We start from the raw sequence: 26,246 nt of genomic DNA, 5'->3' as shown, positions 1-26,246 counted from the left end.
AGAAATGACTCCACGAATCCCTTATATTCGCTCTTTCTCTCTCATTTGCCCTTTTTTTCGCTTCCCCTCATTTTATTTTCTCTCTCATCCAATCCAAAAACCCCATAAACTTTTTTTATATTTATTTTCATTTTGTACACAAATGCCCGCGCTCTAATTTAATTCCCTCTCAGATCTCTCCTTTTTTACCAGAAAAACCCTAGCTCTCTCTTTTTATCTCCCCTCTTATTTTTACCAATTCATACTTCATATTTAATCAATTGATTTTTTCCGGTAAGAATCCTTCAATTTTAATTTTTTTTTTTTGTGGGATATTGTGGATAATGGGACAATTGAAGGATTTGATAATTCGATTAAATTAATGGTGAATCTGAGATTGATGAGGGGGGTTATAAAAGGTCAAGGTGTCATGTGCTTGGCTTTGTTTTTATTGTTTTATTTAAATGAATTTTCGCTGTAATGAGTTTTTGAATTATTGGAGTATTAATTAATTCGTTTTATTAACTGTCTTCTCGCGTGATTTTGCACGTTGTTTCGTGTATTGGGTGCATTTTCTGAACCTCCCCTTTTGCGTCTGTAGTAGATAATACGTGGAAGTTGAATTCTTTGGGGAGTATATATATAGCTAGCGTGTACCTTTTTTTGTTGCTTACAATTATCATTTTTTGGATCCAGATTCGCTCCAAACTCAAGGTGGGTGTGAGTCTTTTATTTTTCTTTTCTGATCAATTTAGCTTGACTGTCTGAATTACAATTGACTAAGGCAATTCTGTCTAAGAAATTGCAAAAAATGATTTTTATGTTAGTGCGCAGTCGCTTTAAATGACTTGTTATTGTGGTATGTCAATGTGATCAAGTGTTTGGATTGCTATGGTCTTGATAGTCTCTGAATTCCCCAATTTTGTGATAGTCGGATCGCCATTGTTGTAATTCAAAACTGATAGATTGTTTAATCAGTGTGTCATTTGTTGTTGTTGTTGTTTCGGGAGTTGATGGTGGTACTTGAGCTAGAATCACCGGGGGGTGGTTGGGGGGGGGGGGTGGTGGCTAAGTTATGATGGGATCTGTAGCTTTAGGAGTTCCAATCATATTTTAGGAGCTGACATTTGAGAGGTTATTGAAATAATTTCTTTTTTCTCAAGGGCGACGATTTAGTGAATTGCAGTAATAGGTTGAATGTTTAGGCGTCTTTTATTTAACTTTTTAAATTGCTGATCAGACTTTTTATTTTAGATTTTGTAATGCAGATTTTTGTTGTTGTTGTTGTTGTTTCACGTGCACACACATACTCACACTTATATTTTCACATATTTTCATTCTTCAAGGAAGTTGACTAGTGAGTTCCTTCCTTGAATCATTGATGCCTTGGCTTTTCCTTCTTTTGGGTGATAGTGTACCTTGAATCCATTCCTTCAGTAGAATATAAGGTCAACGATGTCTAGTATCAGAATTGTGATTTAGCCGCTAGCACCTGATACTTTTCAGGCAACTTCAGAGATCTCATTTAATTATCTTTCTGTGCATGTCGAGACAGGAGTCTGTAGTTGTCTTCTTGATGGGAATGTAAGTTCTTGCACTTCTGTCTTTTGTGGTCTTTGATCTTTTTGGAATCAAGCTGTATATTTCCTTGGTTTTCTCAATAAGTAGAGGGCGCTTTTTGCCGTCTCTTACAGCGAATATATGGATGATGTTACCCGATTTTTTCGGAGCTGGCCTTTTATTCCTAGCTGATTTGTTTTCAAATCCCTCTCTCTACTTTTTTGAGGGGATTCCAAGCTGATTTGTCTTCTGTGATCTTATCCAACTAAATGCATTTGCTATTTCTATTGTTTGAAGTATAGCTTTTTGTTTGCTGTTTGAGATGTTATTGTGTTATTGTCATTTTTTATCTATTCTATTATTATTATTATTATTATTATTATTATTATTATTATTATTATTATTATTATTATTATTATTATTATTATTATTATTATTATTATTATTATTATTATTATTATTATTATTATTATTATTATTATTATTATTATTATTATTATTATTATTATTATTATTATTATTATTATTATTATTATTATTATTATTATTATTATTATTATTATTATTATTATTATTATTATTTTTATTATTGTTTTATTTAAAACTCATATTGTGGGTCTAGGTTTTGCTTTATATGAATACTTGTGTATTTTAACTTAACAACATATTACGGGCAATTACCCAGTCAAATTGGACTCAGAATTCCAAAAGATAAACGTAATTTGCTTTTTGACCAGATTTGATTTACAAAAGTTTTGGTTTGATTTATCAAATTATTGTGTAAAATTTGACTATACTCTGAATATTCAGCTTGGTAGGGCAGAATTGATAATTCATATAGTTGACCCCATCTAGTTTGAGATTGAGGGAATTCGTTGGCTGATCTGATGTTTATTAATTATCACATGGATGCACTATTTCTCTATTTGCATGTCACTCTGTATTTAATGATGGCTCTATGTTACTCGGTATAATCTCTGTTCCTCTTGTTAAAGGTCTGCCCTATTGTTCTTTCCTCGATTGAGCTTCATGCTTCCATTTCGCATACATAGATAGACCAGAAAAACAAGCAAACACATGGCTCTTCTAAGTTTTGTGTTCGATCTGTTTTCCCTGTTCTTAGCAACCTATGCCCTATGGATAGCTAGAGCACTTACTCAAGGTCACTGAAATTTATGATTTGTTGAAACCTGCCATGTAGTGAAATTCTTGCTCTAGATCTCTGTTCTTTTGTCATGTGTTGAACCATAAAATAGGAAGGAGATATTATTTAAACAAGATATGGTAAAAAAGTTAGGAAGCATACTTTACTTGAACACTCATATAATATTCTCAGGATATGACTATGCTCTTTTTTAATGTAGTGCTATCTTGCTAAATATTGAAGTTCTGTTCCTGCAGATTTGTCTAGGAAAAATGGCTAAAGGGACCACAGGACGACGTAGGATTGGTTCTCGACGATGCAGGGCCACACCATACCCTTTGCCATCTGCTGATCATTGTGAACATGTGCACCAAAAGAAATGTTCTAAAATCTTTGAGAAGAAAGACTGGGAAGATGCAACTTGTTCCGTATGCATGGAATATCCCCATAATGCTGTGCTGCTCCTGTGTTCCTCTCATGACAAAGGTTGCCGCCCCTACATGTGCGGAACTAGCTTACGCTATTCAAACTGCCTCGATCAGTACAAGAAAGCCTACACCAAAGAAACACTGCCAGATGACAATCAATCTATGCAGGGTCTTACTGATACTCCAACTGCGGGCCTGTTTTCTACTTTGCCTTCTGAGAAAAGCGAGGTCATCGAAGTTGCATGCCCGCTATGTAGAGGGCAAGTGAAAGGATGGACTGTGGTTGAACCTGCAAGAGAATATCTGAATATGAAGACACGTAGCTGCATGCAGGATGATTGCTCATTTGTTGGAAGCTACAAGGAGATGCGAAAACATGTTAAGGCAGAGCACCCCTCTGCCAGGCCACGTGAGGTAGATCCTCTTCTTGAACAAAAATGGAGAAGGCTTGAGCGGGAACGAGAGAGGGATGATGTTATCAGCACTATAACTTCTTCAATGCCAGGGGCTGTGGTTTTTGGTGATTACGTGATAGAAGGAAGTCATTATGGTTTTGATTCGGAGGATGAAGAGGGTTTTGATGTGAATGCGATGAATGGGAATGAAGGTTTTGGAATGGGAATCGATCGCAATTTGATGAATATGTTTCTGTTTTTGCAGGCTTTTGGTTCTGCAGGGAATATAGCGTCAAATCGGGTTATGAGGCGGCATGACCGAGACATAAGTGACACTTTGGATAGAGGTGCTGGTGGAATTGAGCGAAACCTCCGAAGCGGTGGTTTTGAGTACTCTGATGCAGACAGTGACAATAGCGGGGATGATAACGATGATAGTGGCATATCGCTAGTTGGGCGTCTTCGTCGTGAAGGTAGGGTCCTTTTGGGGCGCTCTGGGAGGAGACGACGACGTAGAGAGGCCAATGCAGGTCGGAGATAGAATTTGTGTATGTTTCAAAATTGTGAAAAAGAAATAATTTAGGGCTTAGTTTAGGATTTAACTGTGCTCTAACATTCTCGTGCACATCTGCCTCTGATTGATGTTTGATACATTGTAGATTGTAGGATGGCTCAGAATTATTGGCGGGCACTTAAAGAAAGATAAGTTTCTCTGTAATTTGTAGTCTGTAATTTCCTTATTCTGTCTGAACATTTATATGTCAATTCTTGTATGAATGCAATTTCTGATGTACATTTTAATTTTGTTGTTCACCTTTTACTACTTCAACTTGTATGTACGTAATTCATTATCTATCCGTCCAGTGAAGTTGATTCATCCTTAGGGATTGGTGATTGTAATGTATGCTAAGGAAAGACCTTATAGCTCTTCAGCATTTATTAAATTGACATGCAAGGCTGATTAATTTCATAAAATATTGTAAAACAAAATAGAGAACTGTATTGAGATTGTCGAATGTGGTTCCACATAACATATTTTAGGGCCGTCTGGCCATAAAAAAAGATTCTTTTTTTCTTTTTTTTGAAATCAGCGTGGCCATGAAACTTTCTATTTTCATTTAAGGATGAATTTTAAAAATTTCACTTCATATCACTCATAAAAATTCAAAAACAACTCAAAATTATATTCATGTCAAACACAACTCTAATTTTCAAATACCATTTCACCTAAAAAAAAATTATTTTATTTTTTTCCAAAATTTTATAATTCTTATATCCAAACGCGCACTTAGAAAGTGTATCAAAAACTTATATTTTATCAGGAAGTTGGAGATTAATGACATTAAAATTAAATAATACATTTGTACAACTTAGTAACGTAAAAGCTCATCACGGCAGTCTGAATCATTAAGTTACAAGAGGCAAATTCGATGCCCCGCACTGATTTGACTTGTTCAAGCATTGTTGTGTGGATCCCCACAAAAAATTTCTATGCACGTACATCTTCTCATACTATTTGAAAGATTTCTCAGTGAAATTGATACTCTTGATACTGCAAATATTTTTATCTTTGGTTAGCTCAACAAGAGACCACAATATTTAAAATGACGGAGATTCTTGACAGCACGGGCAATAAAGAATGGGATTTTGACATTATCATATACCAAAGTGATAATACTACAAATCCTTTTTGCTGATTATTCCAGTGGGGACACCATAACAAACTGGAGCTGCTCCAATCAAAAAAGGGAGAGTGCATGCATCTCTAGCTTGCCCCATGAATGATCCAATCTTTGGTCTGTGTTTACAGTGGTTAGTAGATGTATTGTTTTTACACATATCAGGTGCTATATCTTTCTCCTTTTTTATCCTTTGAGTTCTTTTGCAGTAACTAATTTTCATTGACTCGAGTTTATGTGAAAGAGTATCACATTTATCACATCTAAAAGAAACATTTGATCTTTCTCTCAGGATAGCATCAAGCATGCTCTTTCCAAATCTGTCAATATCCTTGTCTGTCACTTCCCATAAATTAGCAATTATAACCGGAGAACCTGCTAATAGATAGCCCAGGGCAGCACCCCGAGGAGCATAGCATCCATGCAGATGCAGTGACCCACTACTGCACCCCATAAGCAGAGTAGCAGCACAACTCTCTAGTTTCTTTACCTCATGCTCAGGGATATATTGCGCTCCTGAAATGCCAGCATAGCAACATATTATTACTGATAGGGCATATAGGCAATAATAAGTAAAACTTAATCAACCCTGATAATGTTGAGAATCAGTTCCAAGATTTTGTGCGTACCACTTCCATGGCCAAAGTAAATAAAAAGATCATGACTCTTCAAGGCCTCAGCCAATTCTTCTACTGCTGGTGCAGTTCCACACTTCCCCTGCAAAACGAAGTAAAATAATATAATTATTTGTAGACCGATTATATTCGCAGAGCATAAAAGAAGGTTGCAGTAAGTTGAAAACATGTAAATAGTTTTAACTACAATGAATACTTTTTAAATGGACCTTAATATATACAAAGGAAGCATACAACAGACCCAACTAATATGGGGACTTAGTTGACAATTGACTCACAAGATTATTTATCCTAATTTTTACTTATAATCAGATAGTCGATATCACTATTTCTTAGTGGAAACAGTCTAAAATGATAGAACCACTATAGTTCCCACAGTAAACAAAACAACATAAAATACAATCTATATATATATTGGCAAACTATGGTTAATCAGGATAGTTCAAGTCAATAATCATTTTAAAACAGTATTGATACTCTAATATCAAGCCTTTAGTTCAAGCTAAACATTAAAGATTTGTATTTCTATGATCCTCAGTTCTTTTCCTGTTTATTGGGTCAAGACTCTAATTTGAGTGAGACATATGAGAAATTCTTTTGTATAGGTAAAAAAAAATCTTTCTGCTAATTTTCCTCCCATTTAAGGAAAACACCTATATCTCATTTTTCAGTTGAAACTCATTAAAAATAATAAGGTCCTTCTAGCATTCATAAAGGAAGATACTTAATGAACGTAACTTTTGTAGGGTATAGATATCGATGAACTTTTTAAGTACATGCACATGCCGAATTGGTGAAATGCGATGCTTAAGGTTTCTTTTTACTGTTCTAATTTCCAGGGTAAAGTAGAAAAGTACCTCAAAATCCTGATCTCTGAACCAGCTTTCAAATTCTATCTGCGTGCTGCTAAGATCTCCACTTGGATTCAAAAGATAATAGGAATCCAGTGGATCAATCAAAGGAATGGAATGTGATGGAACCCCTTGTTCCATAGGAGATCCTTGGTAGCACTTTAGCAACTGAACTTGTTGTTGATATGGGCAACACTTGATCAGGGTTGCTCTGATGCTGCTAATTGAGGGCATGCGATAAACCTGCTGGTTTCTTAATACTGGTAGGTTCTCCCAAGGAAGCATCTGCAGAAAGTGATCATTATTCTCCTAGCCAAAACACCTTCTGTTTAAAAAAGGTTACTGGACTCTTGCCAATTAGCAAGGAAATTTTTCCTACTTGGGTTTAGCAACACAACTGCATAAACTTAGGTAAGAACCAGATAACTAAAGCTTTTTAAGGTTAAAAATGCACAATGTTTCAGGCTACATGAAACAACAAATAGCAATATATAACAAATCTATCATTTCCAGAGAGTTGCAAGTTCTTGAAACACAGAAGGACTTTATATTTCCTTTCTGCAAAGCTTTTGGCTAGCATGAGAAACTTAAAATATAATGAAGCACAAAGTTGAATCAAGACATAAGGAAGAAGAGAAGAAAACACACCTGCACCTCAAGATCCAAAACAAGAATAACTGGTCTTCTACTTATGGATTCAGTCTCTACCATCTCTTGGGCTTCATCAAGTATAGACTTGTATACTGAATCACAGAGATTATCAACTTCGGTAGATGTCTTACCGAACACTTTGGAGTTTCCATTACCCCCTCCATGCAGGTGACATCCTTTATTTAAAACCATCTGAGAAATGTGATTTTCTTTCTCATAAGCGTACTTCGCAGCTCCGAGAATTACTTTAAGAAGACTTTTATGAACATCAGCTCCAGTTTTACATCTAAAATGATCATAAAGTTTCTTCACTAGTGAATCCAGGAGCTCACATTCTGATAATTCGCCCAAAAGCAGGTATCTCCAAGGACCTAACCATGAATCCTCTAGATTCCTGAGGCATATAAAGTTAAACATACAATACTTTGAGTGCTTATTTGAAAGTGAATTGGCATTATGATAGGAATGATAGGCATAACATTCAGTGACTTCTCTCTTAACTTTCAGATGGAAAGGTGAAGGCATCAACAATTATACAAAATCATCATCATAACACCAACCTTTCAACTGAACTTTAGCAAACAGCCAAAATTCCAAGCAATTCAGTATTGAAAGATCTGATCCAAATTCAGAGAGACAAGCTTTTTCATGGAACATTAAATGAGATGAAAAATCATTTGACTAACCGTAAAAATTTAGCAAGGCGCTGATCAAGTTGTTTCCTCCACTTCCACCATGATGATCTGCTCTCTGTAGTATCTTCTAACAGGTGCATAGAAGAGGACAAGTAATTGTTCTCTAATATATCTCTAAAGACGGGTGCCACATCATCAACCACGCTGGATAACCAAGGGCAATGCCAGTGCTTATCTTTGACTTCAAACGGAAAACTGGAAGTGAATTGGGCAACATCATCTGAAGCTTCTGATGGCATGAAGGAAGAATAAGCCAAGGAAATCTTTCATGAATTTACTGTTTCGTTTAGAATAAAGGACTGTATTACCTTTTACAATAGAATGTGCGGGCAAAATTACAGTGATAGGCTGACTAGGTGAGCTCATGCGGGATAACAGAACCCATGATTGAATGGGGTGCGGAGAATGCAACAATTCAGTCAACAAACTGGAAACAGAGCGTCCAAGCAAGCTAAGACAGACAACTGTACTAGCAGGCAGGCTCTCAAAAAATCTCGAAACAAAATCTTCAAGATCTTCAACTGATTCAGGTGCAAGCCTGCATTAAAAGAGGGTGCAGATGGAACAGAAGTGAGCACATCTTCTAAGCAAAGCTCCCCGATTCATGCTCAGACAAAGAAATACCTGAACATGTTAGGTTCTTCTGAACCTAGATGCTGTTGTGTCAAAGAACAGGAACCCTGAAAACAGAAAATCCAAAAATATAAGTGTACCCAGCATGGTGCAAAAAAATATATAATATAAGCTTATGTGCAGGAAAAAAGTTAGATTTGGTAGTAGGTCTTTTTTTTAGGCATTAGCGTAGATTTTGTAGAAGCTTCGCAGGCTGTGGCTTTACCTTAGCAGTCATTCAAAGTACAAACAGAATGCTAAGGTATATGTTTAGGGATCCAAGGTAGTTCTTTGGAGTCATAATCGTTAGATTTACTCTGGAACACTGCTGCTCAACATTTTCCTTGGAACAAAATCGGCTTCCTCAATTGGCTTTTCTTTCCAATTAATCTCACTTTCTATCTGATTTATCAGAAATGTCTGTCTGCTATCTTCAAAGAAGAGTTTATATTTTAAGGCCTTCTAGAGGATCTATCCGATGAAGCCAACCCTTACACATTTATTTTGTTTCACGGGAAGAAGGGTAAAGAAGAGAAATGTTCAACAATTTTAAGGCCTTCCGTTGGATCGAGTACTCCTTATCTGACATGATCACAAAGGGGTAGAAAATATACACTGGACTTCACATCCAATTTAGGAGGGTAAGAAAAAGCTGTTCAACCTCTTGTACTTCCCTTTACAAACAGAGGAAGAAAACACCAACCTCTGCTCTTTCCAACCTCGACCCACCTAAATCCAAAACTCATCACCTACCATTTCTCACAAGTGAATTCGTTTTGTTTCCCGCACAAAAGCTCAAAATTCTCCATTACTACAAAGTTTCAGTACTATTTTCGTTTTCCGACATATACAGTACCCACACACCTATACACGATTATATATTACTTGCTGAGGGGTAGAATACAGAATAAAAATACATGCAGTAGCAATACCTAGATAAGAGCAACTAAAATATAAAATATATAAGGAGAGTGGTAAGCCCCGACATTAAGCCAAGCGGCCTGTTAAAAAAGGAGCCACGTGGCACTTTTTAGGACAAAGTTAATAAGCATTGTAATAAAAAAAAATTGAATAGAGATGTAAAATATTTTGATTTTGAATTTGAATTGAAAAAGATAAGTATTAGAAAAAGAGATAAGAAAATTAATTTGAATTTGAATTGACAGATAAAAACATTTAAATTGAGATTAAAAATTTGGAATTTGAATCGGAAGATTAAAAAAATTGAATCAATATTAACAAAATGATTTTGGATTTGAATTGAAAGATAAAAATATTTGAATTGAGACTCATAACAAAGTACTAGTGAAAACCTTATAACAAACACAACAAAGAAACAACTTCTTGTAGAGCAGTTGTTGATGCAAACTAATCTAAGAACACACACCTCATAATCCACAACATGTTCAGCTTTTTGCTTCTTCAACGGGCAAGAAAAGAAGTGTTGATTGAGACGAGTACCAATTGAAGCTTGATGGAAGAACGATGCCCATTGGCTTTCAGAGATTGCTTTGCTAGGTGGTATACTAAAAGACTTATCAGAAGTCGAAAGTACATAAACTGCCGCAAGCAACCTGGAAATCTGTTTGAATTGCTTATAAGAGTCAATTTACTGGGGATCAAACTGTTTCAGAAGTTACAAATTGTAGAAACGAACAATGAAAATATGATTATTTAACATACCAACATGCACCCAAAGAATAAGCATATGATGAATCACTCCAGTACACATTGGAGAAATCGTTGCAGTACAGATCCATATGAACACCAAAAGATTATTTAAGCTGCGAACTAACCAAGTCAACCCACAGACCAACACATACAAGACCCAGAGACTAATTGAAAGATTTTTGAACCTTACTTAGTAAAATACAGTATTTGCAAGAGTCTTTTTATACATTGACTTTAGGACATTAACCTTCAGTACTAGTAAGCAATTGTTCCCTCAGAGCAGATGAAATTACCATGTATTACTCATGCGCCTAATAATTTGTCTGCGAGCACGTAATATGAAGTGCTTAGGGGCTTCTGGTGAAGATGTTGATCACCTCTTACATTGTCAGGTTGCATCTAGCTTGTGGTGGAAGTATTGGGTTGGGTTGGCCTTCAGTGAGTGATGACAGGCACAGTCAAAGAAGCAATGCTTAGCTTAACTTTCATAAGAAGGAGAAGAAGACACGGGCTTGGGATGTCGCTCCACTTGCACTTATGTGGGACGAGAGAGAAATAGGAGAGCTTTTGATGGAACAGAGAAGCATTTTGTACATCTGAGGGGTACCCTCTTTTCCCTTATTGTGTTTTGGTGCACCCATGAGATCCCTTTAACCATAGAAGGTTGGACGTCTTTTAGAGTCATATTCTTTTGTGAGGCTTCTCAACTATTTGGTATACTTCTTGTATACGGGTATTTATGCCCTTCATTAATGATATCTTATTACTTTATCCAAAAAATGATGCGCTTAGGGGCATTCTGTATAGTGAAAATGTATATATCGAAGGAAATAACTCCTAGTGAGTAAAAGGGAGCAAACTGGTAACTAAGAATGCAAGTCTCTCAAAAGGTAGAAAACAGCAAACAAGATTTTTGAAGCATACACTTGATTAATAGCCTGTTTGGCCAAGTTTCTCCGGAGGCCAAAAGTGTTTTTTCCCCCCAAAAAGTACTTTTTTTCTAAACTTAGGTGTTTGGCCAAGTCTTTTTTTGGGGGGGGGGGGGGGAAGTGCATTTGGGAAGAAGTAGAAGCAATTTTGAAGATAAAAAAGTAATTTCTCTCCAGAAGCAGAAGCAGTTTTGACTTTTCTTCTTACCAAAAATACCCTTAGCAAAATATAGTATATACCAAAATAACCTTACCTATTTTAAACCTAATACGTAGGATATTGATGTATAAGTATTTCTTCTTATTTTATTTTTTTGATAAGGTAAATTGTATTAATCAAAAGGGAGAGAACTCCCGTATAGTATTTCTTCTTATTTTTAGGATAGTTTTCTAATATATAGTGATTGAATGTTTTTATATTTGTTGATTGATTTTTTGATATATTTAAATCATATTGAAAGAATTAAAGTACTTTTTCATTTTATTTTCATATTTTACTTAAATAAAATGGAAAAACTTAATTATTATCTTTAATAATAAATTTTTGAGTTTATTTATTTACTGATGTAATAGTATTAACTATTAAGTAAATCAATTCATGTCCTTATTCGTAATTTGATACTTAAAAGCATTTTTTGACAAGCTTGGCCAAACACAAATTATTGCTCAAAAGTGCTTTTCTGATTGATCAACCAAACACAAATTGCTTCTATCCAAAAGTACTTTTCCGAAAAGCACTTTTGAAAAAAAACACTTTTCAAAATAAGCAATTTTTCCTACTGGGCCAAACAGGCTATAAGAGTGGAATTTCTAGTACAGAATCAACTAAACAAATTCTAACCTTCTGAGAAAGCAAAGGAATCTCACGACTGAGAATGAAGGCCAGCTTCAGCCAAGAAATAACCTTTGATAACTTGATGCATGAAAAAACATGGCATTCTTTACAGCTAGTTTTTCTGCACAAGAAAAAAAAATCAGACTGGACAACAGCAAAATGATATTATGAACTAATTCACCATGTGAATGCTAACGCACACAGCGAGGGAAATACACGGCTACAAAACTTATGTACTTATGTTGGTGAATGTTGAAAAATATTCTGATTAGATATATCTATATGTAGCAAACCACTATCTCAGATCAAATGTACTTATTTGACATAGGAAAATTGTTATAAGAGTTAGGATTTTCAAAAAATTACTTCTAGAAACCTTACAAGATATTTAAGAAAATGATAGTTTTGAGAGAAGTAACAGTGAAACCCGCGAAATTTTCCTATTTGGTGATTATATGGATGGATATTCAATCTGGATACCAGGGAAATATAAACAACCTTTGGAGTCATATTTCTAACAGCACATAAGACGAGCAATTAAATAAGGATTACTGAGCAACTAAAGATGCCAACACACCAAAAGAAAGCAGGTTACTCCAAATATTGAGAACCAGTAACTAGAAGCTACAAAACTCATGCTATTTACAGCAGACCTAGTGACATGAATCATCAAGGGGAGAAAACTAAAATAGTGCCTTAATAGAAGATTTGCATTCTTTTGCTTTTATAACGAGAATTCTCACTCTAAAAAGAGGCATATGCACAGAATTACAGGAGATACAGAAAGAAATGCCAAGTAAATAGCCCAACACCATTTTCTGAAAGAAGCTACGAGAAGAAATTATCTTAAACGAAAAATTATTGATAATAGTTATGAAATGCACCCAAAGAAATTGGAGTGGATATCGAAGATTCAAATAGCCGACACTAGTATGTGATTGAAGCACAGTTGTTGTGGCTATTCAGAGAAACGACCCTACTGCACTTCACAAATATGATGCTAGAAGTCCAATCTATCCCATAATCAGTGCAGAAGAAATGATTGTACTTGGAAATTTCACAGGTTCTGTCCAACCAAATGCACCAAGTAGTGGCATAAACAATTCAGTCAATAAGCCGACTAGCCTCAATCCCAAATTTGTTGGAGTCAGCTACATGATTTTTTTGATTCCACTCAGCTTTATTCAGGTCCATTTCTTTTTTATACTAAATAATAATTGTTTCATGCAAATTATTTCTAAAACTAAATTTTCCTAAAGCTTACGTAATGACAAACATTACACCACAACCCCTTTCCTTTCCTTTCCTTTAGAAACACCAAAACCACATAGTAAGCATGTCTTCCCGAATTCATAAAACCATAAAACTCTACACAACAATTCATTAGAGTTCAGCGGTTACTTGGAAAATCAGAATTTGTTAGATGCCCTTTAACGAAAGAATAGAAGTGCCAGTTTTTATAACACTGACAGACCTTAGTTAAGTCATTTGCAAGAAGAATCTAATTAACAATCTTTCAGCTGCTGAAGATTGTCAGACGCAAGGAATAAAAATTTCTACCGCATTTACACTAGTAGTGTGGATTTCAAAACTCTTGTTAAGCTGATATCAAGAACGATCTTTTGTTCGAGGTTCCGGATATGAAAATACATGACAACTTGTATATATTTCTGCACGCATACCTGGTTGCCTTGCAAGAATAGCTATTCAAAATGGAACAGCATATGTGGTAAAGCATAACTGAATGATCACGGGCCAATTCAACCGCCCAAATATCCTGTCCCATCTGGTCAACCAAGGACATAAGTGGCAGAGAAGAGTACTTGGGACAGGATGAATCTGCACTGAACAGTGACACACTTTGCAGAAAAAGCTTTTGTGCTTCATGGCTATCACCAGAAAGACCTATGCATTTTCCTGCCATAAGATAAGAGGTAAGGCCAAAAAAAGAAGTTGAAAACTTAAAGAGTGCGAAAAAGAACACTCACACAGGTATGATTATTAGTTCATGCATCAAGCACTTTCAGCTGCAATTCATGCGTTCAAATCTAAGAGGGCACTAACATTTAGCCATGGAAATGTCTACTGTGTCTTGAAAGAATAGACCCACAAGTGGACCACAGAGTTCAATATTTCGATGAAGTTTGACGAATGAAAGAGCAACACAGAATAGTTCAAGCATGCACACAAACAATGCAAAGAATATGGACAAATGAAATGGGTTTTGTCGGAACATATGAAGAAAATATTTTTGAATATATATTCAATTATTTCTCTCATAGTATAAAGATGACCCAGCTTAAAGTTAACATTATCAATACTACATATGGACGACAATTATGTATATAATAATGAATGACCAGTTGCACATGTAGGTGCGATTTTTTTACAACAAACAAAATCTCCTGTTGAATTTAAAACACTCAGTCAGACATTCTAGAAATAAACGATAGCTCCTGAAACAGGCCCACAGTTTTGATAAAATCTGCACAAGTGTTAAGTGATCAAAGGCTGAAAAAATTCCACCAGAGATCTTTTAAAAGCGGAAAGCGCAAAAAGGACAAGCCTCCTGAGGCTTTAAGCGAGAATCAGGGTCTGCGCCTTTTCAAAGTAAAGAGCACAATTTACAGCAAAACAAAGATTATCAAACAAGTAGAAATCTAGTACTAATAAAATCAAAATTGCATTTAGCTTCACTAATTTCAACATCCATTATACAACATTAATCTCAACCACTAAGGGTGTGCAATTTCCACAAGCCAAGAAAAGATATCCAATAGCAAAATTGATTTTCTGCTTGCAATTAATCAACTATTGAAAAGAATCAATATGTAATATTGACTTAGTTAATTGCTTCAGGAATTGTACTAATACTTATCTTAGATTGCAAGTGTCAATTTCAATTTTCCCAAACATGAGCTATAAATAAAGAATAGGAGAATAAAAACTCGACAGAGAGTACACAAGAAAACTAACAAATTCCTAGCACTCAGATGGCAAAGGCTCTAATTTTGTACCTTTTTTTTTATTTTTCTCATATTTAAATGTTAATTCAAGGAATCAGACCCTTCTTGCTCAGATTGCCCTGAGCTTCATCTCACAAAGCACATGATTCTTTCAAGCATTCTGCTTTACCCACGAGAAGGGATGACCTATTGCTTCGTGTCACTCCGTTGCTTTTAACAACATTGTTTATTACTATTGGAAAATAATAATGTATGGCTCCGTGCTCTTAACATGGACAGCACAAAATTTGAGAAACACTACTAATGTTTTATATGGTGGTACCCAGGCCAGCTTGCTGACACCACTATTCCACGATGCAGCCTGCAACAGTGCAAAAGCACAGGAGTAAACCTCCTACCAATACTGAAGCAGATGGACTCACATTGAGTTTTGTCACCTGCTCCGAACCTGGGATTCTTCAGGTTACTCCTACGCCTCAACACCAATAACGTGTCAATTTACTCATTATCTTTTAACGTTCAGAGAAAAGCTGTGAGTTATTCCTAGTAATATATTCATGAATTCTGAGCATGCATAAGGTGACTGTTCACAAGAAAGATACACAGAGTGGCATCCAGAATGAACTTCACACTACCCATAGTAGTTAGAAGCCTCAGTGAAAGTTGTCTGCGCACAAGCTCCCATTTCAAGTATATGAAATTACTCAAAGATCCAGATTGGAGAACTTCAAGAGGAAGATGGTGCCAACACTTCAATTTGAGGCACATACCTGTGAATGTATGACCAACATCAGCAGTGAATAGCAGTTTCTATCTTAAGTCTATCTGAAAAGAAACATATTAGTAAAAGAAGCTTACAGCTCATGTTTTCAGCACCACTTGAATGTTTATCATCCACAGAACTTTCACATTTTTGCATAGCATGAGATCTAGACCGTGTCATCCTTAAATTATGTTCAGACTCTTTTTTGGTCTTCCCAGTCCTTCTCCCTTCAACAGCATCATCCAGCTTGCCAGATGGTAACTCCTTCAAGCCTGAAGGATCTTTTGCACCGTTTGCAAATGAAGTAGCCTGGTGCTTGGTGTGCTGGGAACTTGCTCCCAGGGGCCAACCAACAGAATCTTCCCAGCCGAAGTTATTCAGCTTCTCAAAGGCAGATCTATACTTCTCTTTAACACTATATAAAAATTCCACAGTAGAGGAATTTACAGCATCACAATGGTGGAGTCTCCATAGATCTCCTATTAGCAGATCAATTGAAACTTCCAGAATAATTCTGCATTTTAGGCAAGAGATGGCATCATAGTTTTCAGCCAATGTTTGCTTAGCAGTATTTAGCTCCCGTTCTGCCAATTCCCAGAGATGTTGTTTAGTGTATAGTTTTCCTGATAAACATTAAGAAGACACTAAGTTAAAAATCCAGAAACCACGGCAAACATCCATTGTGATACACGAGGAAAGGTAAATAAACTGGGAAAAAATGTTACCTAACATGCAACAGAATGAAATTATGAAGAGGGGCAAACTCTGATTACATGAGATGTTTTTCCCCCATACTAGAAGTGCCTTAGCCTCAGTTCCATTTCCAAGCATCTCATGAACAGTTCCAACCTGTTGCATTGGTTTATGCTATCATGGTCAATTTGATTCTCCCAACACATCCAATTCAAATTAAAGAGCAACTATTTTTGTGTATGTATTAAATAACGACAGCAATTATAACAATAATGATAGACCTGTAATATGCTTTCCAGATAACATTGGAGGATAGTCCAAGGAGTAAGTATAGAACCATCAAAGTCAAAGGAGACACTTTCAGGAAACCAAGCCTTTGCAGCCACTGGATCATATATCTGGAAGGCTGTGAGACCATATACCTCACTCTGCTCCTCTATCTGATAGAAGAAGTTTTCTTGAAGAAGTTTACTTCGTAAACAATGGGCTTCTTTTGCATAAGCAAGGGCCTACAGGCATTGAATTAACATTAAAGAGCATCTCAACAATTAGCAATCAGTGCCATGCTGATATTTAGAGAATAATTTAACGTTTTGAAACCAAAACCACAAAAACACCCAACCACCCCACTTTATGGTCAAATTTTCACGTAATAGATAGCAAATAGTCTTTTGGAGCATGGATCCATGTGGTCTGCTGGGGTATGTTAACCCAAGAATAAAAGCCAAAGGTAAAACCCCAAGTGGGGCCACGCATACTGGATCTACTTTCCACTAGCAAAAGTTTTTAACATTCCATGAAAAAGTGAAATTAATTCAAACAAATGATGAAGAAAACGTTAAGTTGCATCCCCTATAATCATGCAAAATGTTATAGCCATTATTTTACCTCAACCAGTCGTCCATTTAGAATCAGTCTCTCACTCAAGTCATAGTAAAGATAAGCAGAAAGAAAGGCTGCACCGCTGGATAAAGGAACCTAAGAACAAATAGCAGCTCCCGTTAATAGGTGTAACCACACTGGCAGCCAGAATAAATGCAACATGTTGTGTCTATCCTGTAAGCTTACAGTGTGAATTAGCTCTGCAGCAGTGAGCTTAACTTTATCGTCTGTAATGTCACAGTGGAGAAAACTTTGATGACTACGAGACACTTTAGAAGAAAGAGCAAGGGTTAAAAAGCTCTGCTGAAACCCAATTAATTGTGGTTGAGACGCTTCCATGCACTTCATCCAATATTTGAGGGACTCGGAAAGTTCACCACAATGGTTTGACAATGCTTTGATGAACATTTCATTCACCGGTGAAGTACAGAGAGCATGACTAAGTCTTCTATATCTCCATAGTAACGACACAGACTTCTCTAATGGAATGTTCTTCCTAAATATTTGTATCATCATCTCATATATGTCTGGATGAATTTCCAGGTAGCCCTGAAAAATGGAAGCACAAGATGATAAGAGATCATGCAAATTGACATATCTCATTACCAAAAATTCAGCACTCTTCAGCAAATATCAGAATGAAAACACGTGCACATTTTTCATAGGAAAGGCAGCAATTCAAACCAACAAAATATTGTTTTTCATAGGAAAGGGGCGGTTGAACGAGAAAAGCAATTTTATGCATTCAAATAAGTGATAAATAAGTACCACTCAGAAAACTCCAAGTTCTTGCAAAAAAAAAATTAAAATTAAAATCTACTGGAAGAAGCTTCCAGGAAGCCAAGCAATTACTATTTATTTCTCAAAAAATATTTCCATGGTATATGTTAGTGAAACATTTAGCGTCAAGAAAATTACGTTGTAGGAAGGGATTCTTAACAACTTCTCGAAATGGAAAATGCTCCTTATGGGTCCTAGAAGGATGATCCCTCACATGAAACTAAGCCAAAAATATATTGTTAGATAGTTGGTAATATATAGTGTCCCACATCAGGATATAGCTGTGTAGTACTATGTAAACATTGTATAAATTGGGCTATTGTAAAATACTTAGATATCCAAAATATATTTTTCTCCTGTGCACAAGTATCACATACTTAACATAACTGACACATGAGTCATCAAAGATTGAACCAGTCAAAGTGGCCAAAAAAAGAGAAGTTTAAAGGGCAAAACAAAAGGTTATGATCCCTCACATGAAACTAAGCCAAAAATATATTGTTAGATAGTTGGTAATATATAGTGTCCCACATCAGGATATAGCTGTGTAGTACTATGTAAACATTGTATATAAATTGGGCTATTGTAAAATACTTAGATATCCAAAATATATTTTTCTCCTGTGCACAGGTATCACATACTTAACATAACTGACACATGAGTCATCAAAGATTGAACCAGTCAGAGTGGCCAAAAAAAGAGAAGTTTGAAGGGCAAAACAAAAAGTTATGATCGGTTAGACCTAAGATGCATATTTAAATGCATGTGATACAAGGGCCCTCTAACTTGTCAACTGAAAATTTGTGCAAATACAAACTACAAAGTGACATCAAGATTAGAGATTACCTTTAGTGATAACAAGTCGACAATCTGATGCAACATATTCAACATAATATCAGACATCCTACACTGATCAGGTGCATGGCAGTGATTGAGACTCATCCAGAGTCTAGCTGCAGCATGAATATCTTCATAAAGTTTCTGTTCAAAAAGGAGGGAGAGTGGGGGGAATAAAACAATAGATAAGTATTCAGTAAACACAGGAAGGGTTTTCCAAGTCAGGGAGAAAGAAAGTAACTAAACATAGAAAAAGCTAAGAAAAAGTGCACTGATTTGTTCATTGGTATGACGAAATAAAGTTGAACATGAGAATTAAATTTTCAGATTTCATTTCTCTTCTTTAAAGCAATCAAATTGTGAAGAAAAAGGATAATCCTAACTCAACCTTAAAAGGTACTAGCTCATAAGATGAGGATTGCCTAAAACCATATAAGGAGACAACAGTCCATTCCATCAACCCAATGTGGGACATTCTAATCCCTCCCCGCCATGCATATGGCTACATCTAGGGAATTGACAATATAAAATATTGGCAACATTAGGTAAACCAAGAATAGGATGGATCTGTCTTGTCTCTGATACCATGGGAAGAAAATAAACCTTGGGCCTAATTCAACCCAAAAGCTAGCTCATGCGGAGTGAATTGCCCAAGACCATATAAGGAGACAATAGCCTATATTCCCTCGACCAATATGGGATATACTAACACAAATCAATTTTTTTTAAAATAACAGAACTTCCTCCTTTTCCTTCCAAATGAAACATAATTAACTCAACTGTTTGCCCCCTTAGAAACCATAATTATCAATGCAGGAAACTAGCCTTTTTATGCTGTAGCACCTTTGAGTTTGGTTCAATCTCACTGGTACATAATGCACGTGCACAATACGCATAGGCCGCCAGATGAGAAGCTGAATTCATGCAGGCTAAATTTGCTACACAGTATTTCTGCTTTAAGGAACTTTCCTGCAAAAGGTATAACCTGACATAATTATTAACATCAACTTAGACAATCAAGCTCTGATTACTGTAACTCAATAAATGAAGAGGCAGACATAAACAATGGCTTACCACTATAGCTATTCCATCTGTTAGGCACTGAATGCAATCTTTCAGGTTTTCGAATCCATTGGCTCTTAACACCTCTCCCTTAACAATAAGGACTCTACATCTCTGTAAATAGCTGTCCTTGGAGACATACACCTTTTGTAAAAGAACACCTATTATTTTCAGGCACATTTCCTGACATAATCTTGGATTTCGTGCATTCAATTCTCTATATGCCAGAAGCTCCTGATGAAGTATAAGTATCAGTTGTTAGCAGCATCTACTCTTAAGCAAACAAAGCACATCAAAATAAAATATAACTGCAGAAAGGGGTTACAAGTATTAACAAGCTCAGCCAGGAAGAGTGTGTGTGTTAGACCTGCTCCAAAATGATTCCAAGAGCCTGTTTTGATTCTACAAAAGGTGACAACAAAGAATACAACATAGTGGTACCATCCTCAATATCCACATTGTTAACCTTCAATTCCATCTGAAAGCAGATCCACGTCAAAGAAATTCATTAAGAAGATGCCAGCAAGGCCAACATATAATTCACAATTGCATTAAATTAAAGATAAGAGAGGCAAACAACCAAACTTTGGATTTTACCTTCACAAACTGCTTCACTATAGATATGGGACTTGGCAGTTTTTTGAACAAATGCTCTGCAGCAGACCAGCTTTTAAGGCTATCAATGAGGACTTTTTGGACCTTAAGATCTCTACAATGATTAAGCACCTCCAAAAGAAAAGCAGTTTTCCCGCAAGCCTCATCAATGAAACCAATCAGAGCATCTTCTGACAGATCATTTTGAAATTTATCTGGTTCATGCTTAAATAATTCACAAAGACGTATCACATGATTCCAAGATGCTTTGCAGCATAGTTTCAGAGCTTTAGCAGCCTGCAAAGGAAGAAACAATATAGCAAAAATCGGATAGGAAAACGCGAGAGCGTGATTTTTTTTATTCAGTAACAGTTGTTATCTGGGCAGTAACTTCATCCAACTCTTCTCAATCAATAGGCAACACTATCTTGCGCTGTTTCTTAGTATCAAACTTCTCACCCATTAGAAATTATTCCATGTTTTCTCTCCTTCTCCAGAGTAGATTTACAGACAAGAATAAACTATCTGGTTTCCTATTTCTTTGCTTTCCGACACATGTTTTCTACTTTCATCCCTTCATAATTTCCAGAAGTCCTTTTGCAATTAAGTTAGCCCATGGACCAGACATCATTTGATTTATGCAGCTTCCTAGTGAACTTAAAGCATCAGAATCATAACAGATAGGGTAAAGTCCACTCCTCTAACGTAAACATCTTTTAGAACAAAACCCATGCTTTCCCCATATGCAACTATTTTGTGTATGTTCTGAATACAACCGGTACTTCTAAAGCACATATAAGGGATAGCTCAAAGTTTCTTATGCCATAAAACTGGCCTCTCTCTTCTCTCGCCCACCCAAAATACTAGCATACTCAATGATCTGAGTGTCCATTCAAATGGTAATTGATTCAAATTGATAAAACATCAAGAATTTAGAGGTGAATAATAAGCTGCATCTTCTTCATTAACAATAAATCAACCATGTGGAACGTGAAAACAGTAAAAAGGATCATATGAGAATCTCTCTAGCTGTTCATACCTCTACCATTTGCTTATTTCTGTATAATACAACAGCGATGTTGTAAAAAGAGGTGACGAGATACTTAAGTCCATTGGCTTGAATCCATTCACTTGGAATGAGATACTTGATAAATCTAACAGTTTCCTGCAATAACAAAGAAAAAGAGAAAAGCTTTAATCCATTGTTAAAGTGGAGCTAGTCTCTACTATCATTCAATAATTATCATATGTCGCATGGGATAGTAATGGTGGTGGTACATGATATCAATAGCAATCTTAATCAACTTAGTAGCATGAACAACAGCAGAAACCTTGGTATCACGTTTTGTTCGTAGAGAAAGAGTGAAAGTAGCCACTGCTACATGAAGTAACATTTTGTTAGTATCATCACAATGATCTTGCTTGCTATCAGCGGCACTGCATCCAAAAAGGCGAAACACATAAAGATTACATAAAATAAACTATTGAAGAACTAAATTAAACAGAAGGACCAAGACAATCTTAATGATGAAAAAGACCAGAAAATAGCTAGATTAATTTTAACAGAGAAGCTAAAATTTTATATAAAAAGCAGAAATTGCATTTGTTCAATAAAAAAACACTATATACTGACTTCAGAAACCTAACAATGCCTTCTGAATATGTAATTCCAAATCCAGCTAAAAAATTCAGTTCTTTAAAGGTTAATAAAAAGTTTATAACAAGTTAAAATCAATCTCACAGGAGAGCAAGACTTGCCATATACTAGTGACATACCTGTGGTGTAGGAAGACATTAATGTACTGCTTGAACACATCGTGGATAATTTCTAAGTAAGTATTGCAGGAAACAGCCTCTGTTTCACTAAGAATTTCTTTCCTTGTTGAGATAACATACTCGGCAAGTGGCTGGCACAGGAACTTCAGTACAGCAAAATAAGACAGAATATAAAGCATTCTCTTCTGTGAAGTGTTGCTTCCTTTGCTGTCTATTTCAAAGTACGATTTTAAAAAGTTGAGCAAACTACTTAGTTTTTGCAGCATGTCCTTGCTATCAGAGGAAAGAGCTCTTGAATTTCCCTGGGTAATGGAGTGAATATTGGACTCATTAATGAGCAATCCAGTAGCATAAAGCCCCAGAATCAAATCAGTGGGTGGCTTATCCTTCAAAAGAACCAATTCTGTCATAAGTAGGACATTCCTTAACCAAAGTCTTCCATAAATGCATAGGAGTCGTTGAAGAGATAAATAACAAAAACAAACCGCTAAAAGCTTACCTGAGAACCTGCTAACTCAATGTGATGTTTTTTCACGTGAATGGCTAACTCTTCTAACTGGGCAGCCAGGGTACTACAGACATTTGCGTTAACACTTCGGCATTTATGGGCGCAATAACAAAAAAGCTCCAGAATTTCTATGATTCTGCTCTCCTTTCCGACCTGCCCGGTAACATTCACAGAATTATACTATTTTTGTAAGGACAAGCATATCGTCAAATAAATAATAGAAACAGTGAAAGACAAGGCAAAGAAAAACAAGTTCTGAAATATATCATTGAATTAATAGTGCATTGCACCGTTCAAAGAAAAATAGGGAGATTATCTTTAGCATAACAATGAAAATACATTCTTTGAACACATCAATATTTTTAACTAAATAGAAAGGTATAAATGAAGTAATTATTCCAATCCTCATAAAGCAATTGTAAGGGCATTGTCTTAAATAGAGTCATGAAATTGCATATTTAGCAGGAATAGAAAAGAAAGATAAGATGGTTTATCAGTGAAAAGAAAGATAAGATTTAGAATCATCATTTAACCAAGTAAATAAAGATAAAAAAAGAAATTTCAACACAAAAGTACAACTCGTAAGAAAAGAAAGGTAGTGAAATAAAAATAGACATTTCCTGGAAGTTTATCAAGAAAGAAGAACAGCTTAAACAAAGTCATTAAATTGCATACATTACACTTTTATGTCGCAAGGATAGAAAAGAAATGTAAAATTTAGAATCATTATTTTAACCAAGGAAACAAAATAAGAAGATTCCTGGGAAAAGAAAGGCAATAAAACAAAAAATAGACATTTTCTTAAAGTTAGCAAGAAAGAAGCAAAAAACTTGTACGATGTGTATGAAACTACCATAGGTGACATCAAGGCAACAAGTGATTTCTAGAACGCTTCAGTTGAGAAAGAAGTAGTAGTATTAACTGTGTAATGCAAAAATACATTATGTTGTGACACCAATAATTTACAATTAGGACTTTTAGGAGCTATATTTATGTTAAATCTCTGTACCAGATGAATCCAGTTTTTTTGTCAATTTGACCAAGTTCATGTACATCAGAAGATAATTAATGCAATTCTAAAAGTTTGACGCAAAGATGATGAAGTGTAACTCCTAAAAGTAAACAAAACAGAATATTCAATTCAAGATGGAGCGAGTAATAGAAGATAAACATTTCACGGCTCATTTTTTTTGTTTGGTATGATTACGTTAAATATTCAGAGGTGTATTGATCATTTTGTATTATTCAGTAAATAAGGTCACTAAGTCAGTGAGTCCTACTTATTTATCATTTCCCTAGTTTTATTTGGAGCAAATTGTGTAGAAGTTCTGTAATCGGTAAAATATTGGGGGGGGGGGGGGAGTATAAGTACAAGCTTATGAATGCTTTGACTCAAGTTTAGCAGTGCAGAAGACGAGGAGTTAATTTCTATCTTTGTTGTTGAAGCTTGTTGGTTTTAGCATGTCGAATTTTATGCAAACTTACCCTGCGGTTTGGGAGGATTCCTGTAGGATTCTAGGTGGCAGTCAAAATACTTTTCTTTCCTTCTTGTTCCTTCAAACTCTCCATGTCCTTCTCACTGGTCAGACGCAACATTGAACACAGATTTGCACCAAGAACAGCCCTAAGTTCGAATTATTTGACCTCAACATCAGTAGCTTCACCAGATCACATAACATCTGAAGCCTCGTAATTTCATTGCTGGTCCGGCCTTAAATTACCATATAATTAGAACCAGCAATTTGTTTGTTGTACTTTAACTGGCCAACTGAATGCATGAGGTACCCCTACCTTGTCCTATGGAAAATTGTAAACTTGCTCACTTACTCGTCTTCAATAAATTATTCATTTTTTTATCGTGTAGATTATTCATTTGTATATGCCACTGTATTCTCTCCCCATGTATCGGACAATGCAGATCAAGCAAATGAAAAGAATAAATACCGGATCCAATAAACAACAGAATATCGTTGTTCGAGATCAATAATCTAAGAAAGGAGCAATATAATACCTTCATTTCTGCAGCCATTGTATCCAGCACATATTTTAAGGGGTCAACAATCCCAGAGCATTCCTCAAGTTCTTGTGAGAAGATAGAAGAGCATATCTTCCTTGCAAACTGTGAGGCATATACCTGTTAGCTTAGACAGAAAAGACATTCTAGAAAAGGTGAATGTGAACATGAGAAATCCACCTTGAACAGTTGATCGTTTAATGATGAATTTTTAATTTGACACAAGGCTTCTTTACAAAATTCCAGCACCAAATCCCCACTGAATTTTGTAACGTCCCCAAACATAGTCATTGTTATTCTGTTCAAATATGTCACAAGCACCCGATGCAATTTATCGTGAGCATTTGTATCCAAAACCCTGAATTATCCAAAGTTGTTAACTCCAGTCAGTTAAATACATTCTCTCACATTGCAAAAAAATATAGCACGGTTCAAAATTATCAATAATCTTTTATAAGGTTCAAATAATTCACTAAATTAATCAACAACATAAGATACAATCATAAATGGCAAGAGTGACTCACTTGAACCATGGCGCAACCTCTTTAACCAAATCAAGAAGTCCATGATATTCACTGACCGCCTTATTCTGAATTAAAGAAGCACACTTAACAAGCGTAACGACAATCTCCGCAATCAAAAGAGCAAATTCTTGATCCACGTTCTCTTCGCCTAACTGAGGCAATAACCGCTGCTGCGTTGACATCACTGAATTGGACTTCTTTTTTTCTGCCTTGGTTTTACCAATGGCATTATCCCGAAGAACCTTAAGTACAGACAGTACTTCACATTCGGCTTCCTCGTATTTCTCCCAAGATTCCAGACAATGAATGTACCGAACTCTTTGTGCTTGAATAGTGTAGGGTTTACACGACAGCTGCGAAGAGATACACTCAAGGCAGTTAAGGCATAATCTGTAAATATCGAACAAGTGAGAGGCAGATTCGTCAGGAATTCTGGGGGATTCAGATAAACGTTTGGGTAAAAGGCTTAGGGCTTTATTGAGGAAGGAAAGGAATTGTTTGGCAAGTGAACGGATGGTAGTAGTAAAGTCGGTGGATTTTGAGGGTTTTGAGGACTTGTTTGGTTTGGAGAGAGTAGTGAATTCGTGGAGGTAATTGGAGAAGTTATTGTAGGTATTGGTGGTGAATTTGGAGGAAGATTGAAGTTCAGTGAGGAGAGCAGTGGCGGTGGAGGAATCCATGACTGCGGCCGTGGAAGGCAGCGCAGCGGCGGTGATGGCGGGGGCGATTTTGGGAGTGGTGTTGAGTGGAGAGAAATTTTAAGGGAGCGGGAAAATGTGCCGC

At 35.9% G+C, this 26,246-nt stretch overlaps 2 protein-coding genes across 6 annotated transcripts; one reads left to right on the top strand and one right to left on the bottom strand.

The window, feature by feature from the left end:
* Nucleotides 1-4,303, top strand: LOC107828332 (uncharacterized). Of its 4 annotated transcripts, none has more exons than XM_075238689.1 (3): nt 45-273; nt 1,535-1,563; nt 2,941-4,303. In XM_075238689.1, the coding sequence occupies exon 3, from the start codon at nt 2,956-2,958 to the stop codon at nt 4,045-4,047; it is 1,092 nt and encodes a 363-aa protein (XP_075094790.1). In that variant the 5' UTR covers nt 45-273; nt 1,535-1,563; nt 2,941-2,955; the 3' UTR covers nt 4,048-4,303. The 4 variants fall into 4 exon arrangements, with proteins under 4 accessions (XP_016511102.1, XP_075094790.1, XP_016511101.1 ...); XM_016655615.2 differs by lacking the exons at nt 45-273; nt 1,535-1,563 and adding exons at nt 304-693; nt 2,350-2,507; XM_016655616.2 differs by lacking the exon at nt 1,535-1,563 and having other exon boundaries at nt 1-273.
* LOC107828330 (separase) lies at nt 3,404-26,246 on the bottom strand. Of its 2 annotated transcripts, none has more exons than XM_016655612.2 (28): nt 25,464-26,246; nt 25,120-25,297; nt 24,937-25,044; nt 22,917-23,078; nt 22,418-22,803; nt 21,973-22,078; nt 21,681-21,806; nt 20,645-20,938; nt 20,415-20,525; nt 20,060-20,281; nt 19,829-19,954; nt 18,995-19,129; nt 17,555-17,917; nt 17,375-17,464; nt 16,768-16,995; nt 16,519-16,642; nt 15,889-16,416; nt 15,666-15,800; nt 13,747-13,981; nt 12,071-12,185; nt 10,017-10,211; nt 8,642-8,697; nt 8,326-8,555; nt 8,009-8,246; nt 7,320-7,716; nt 6,678-6,956; nt 5,815-5,902; nt 3,404-5,701 (listed from the first exon to the last, which is right to left on the bottom strand). In XM_016655612.2, exons 1-28 carry the CDS (start codon nt 26,141-26,143, stop codon nt 5,184-5,186), a joined length of 6,453 nt encoding a protein of 2,150 aa, XP_016511098.2. In that variant the 5' UTR covers nt 26,144-26,246; the 3' UTR covers nt 3,404-5,183. The 2 variants fall into 2 exon arrangements, with proteins under 2 accessions (XP_016511098.2, XP_016511099.2); XM_016655613.2 differs by having other exon boundaries at nt 8,009-8,243.

Source organism: Nicotiana tabacum, chromosome 19, assembly GCF_000715075.1.
Source record: "Nicotiana tabacum cultivar K326 chromosome 19, ASM71507v2, whole genome shotgun sequence".
In the NCBI taxonomy this organism is placed as follows: Eukaryota; Viridiplantae; Streptophyta; class Magnoliopsida; order Solanales; family Solanaceae; genus Nicotiana; species Nicotiana tabacum.
The sequence above is the reverse complement of the archived record's forward strand: the minus strand, read 5'-3'. Positions and strand labels throughout refer to the sequence as shown.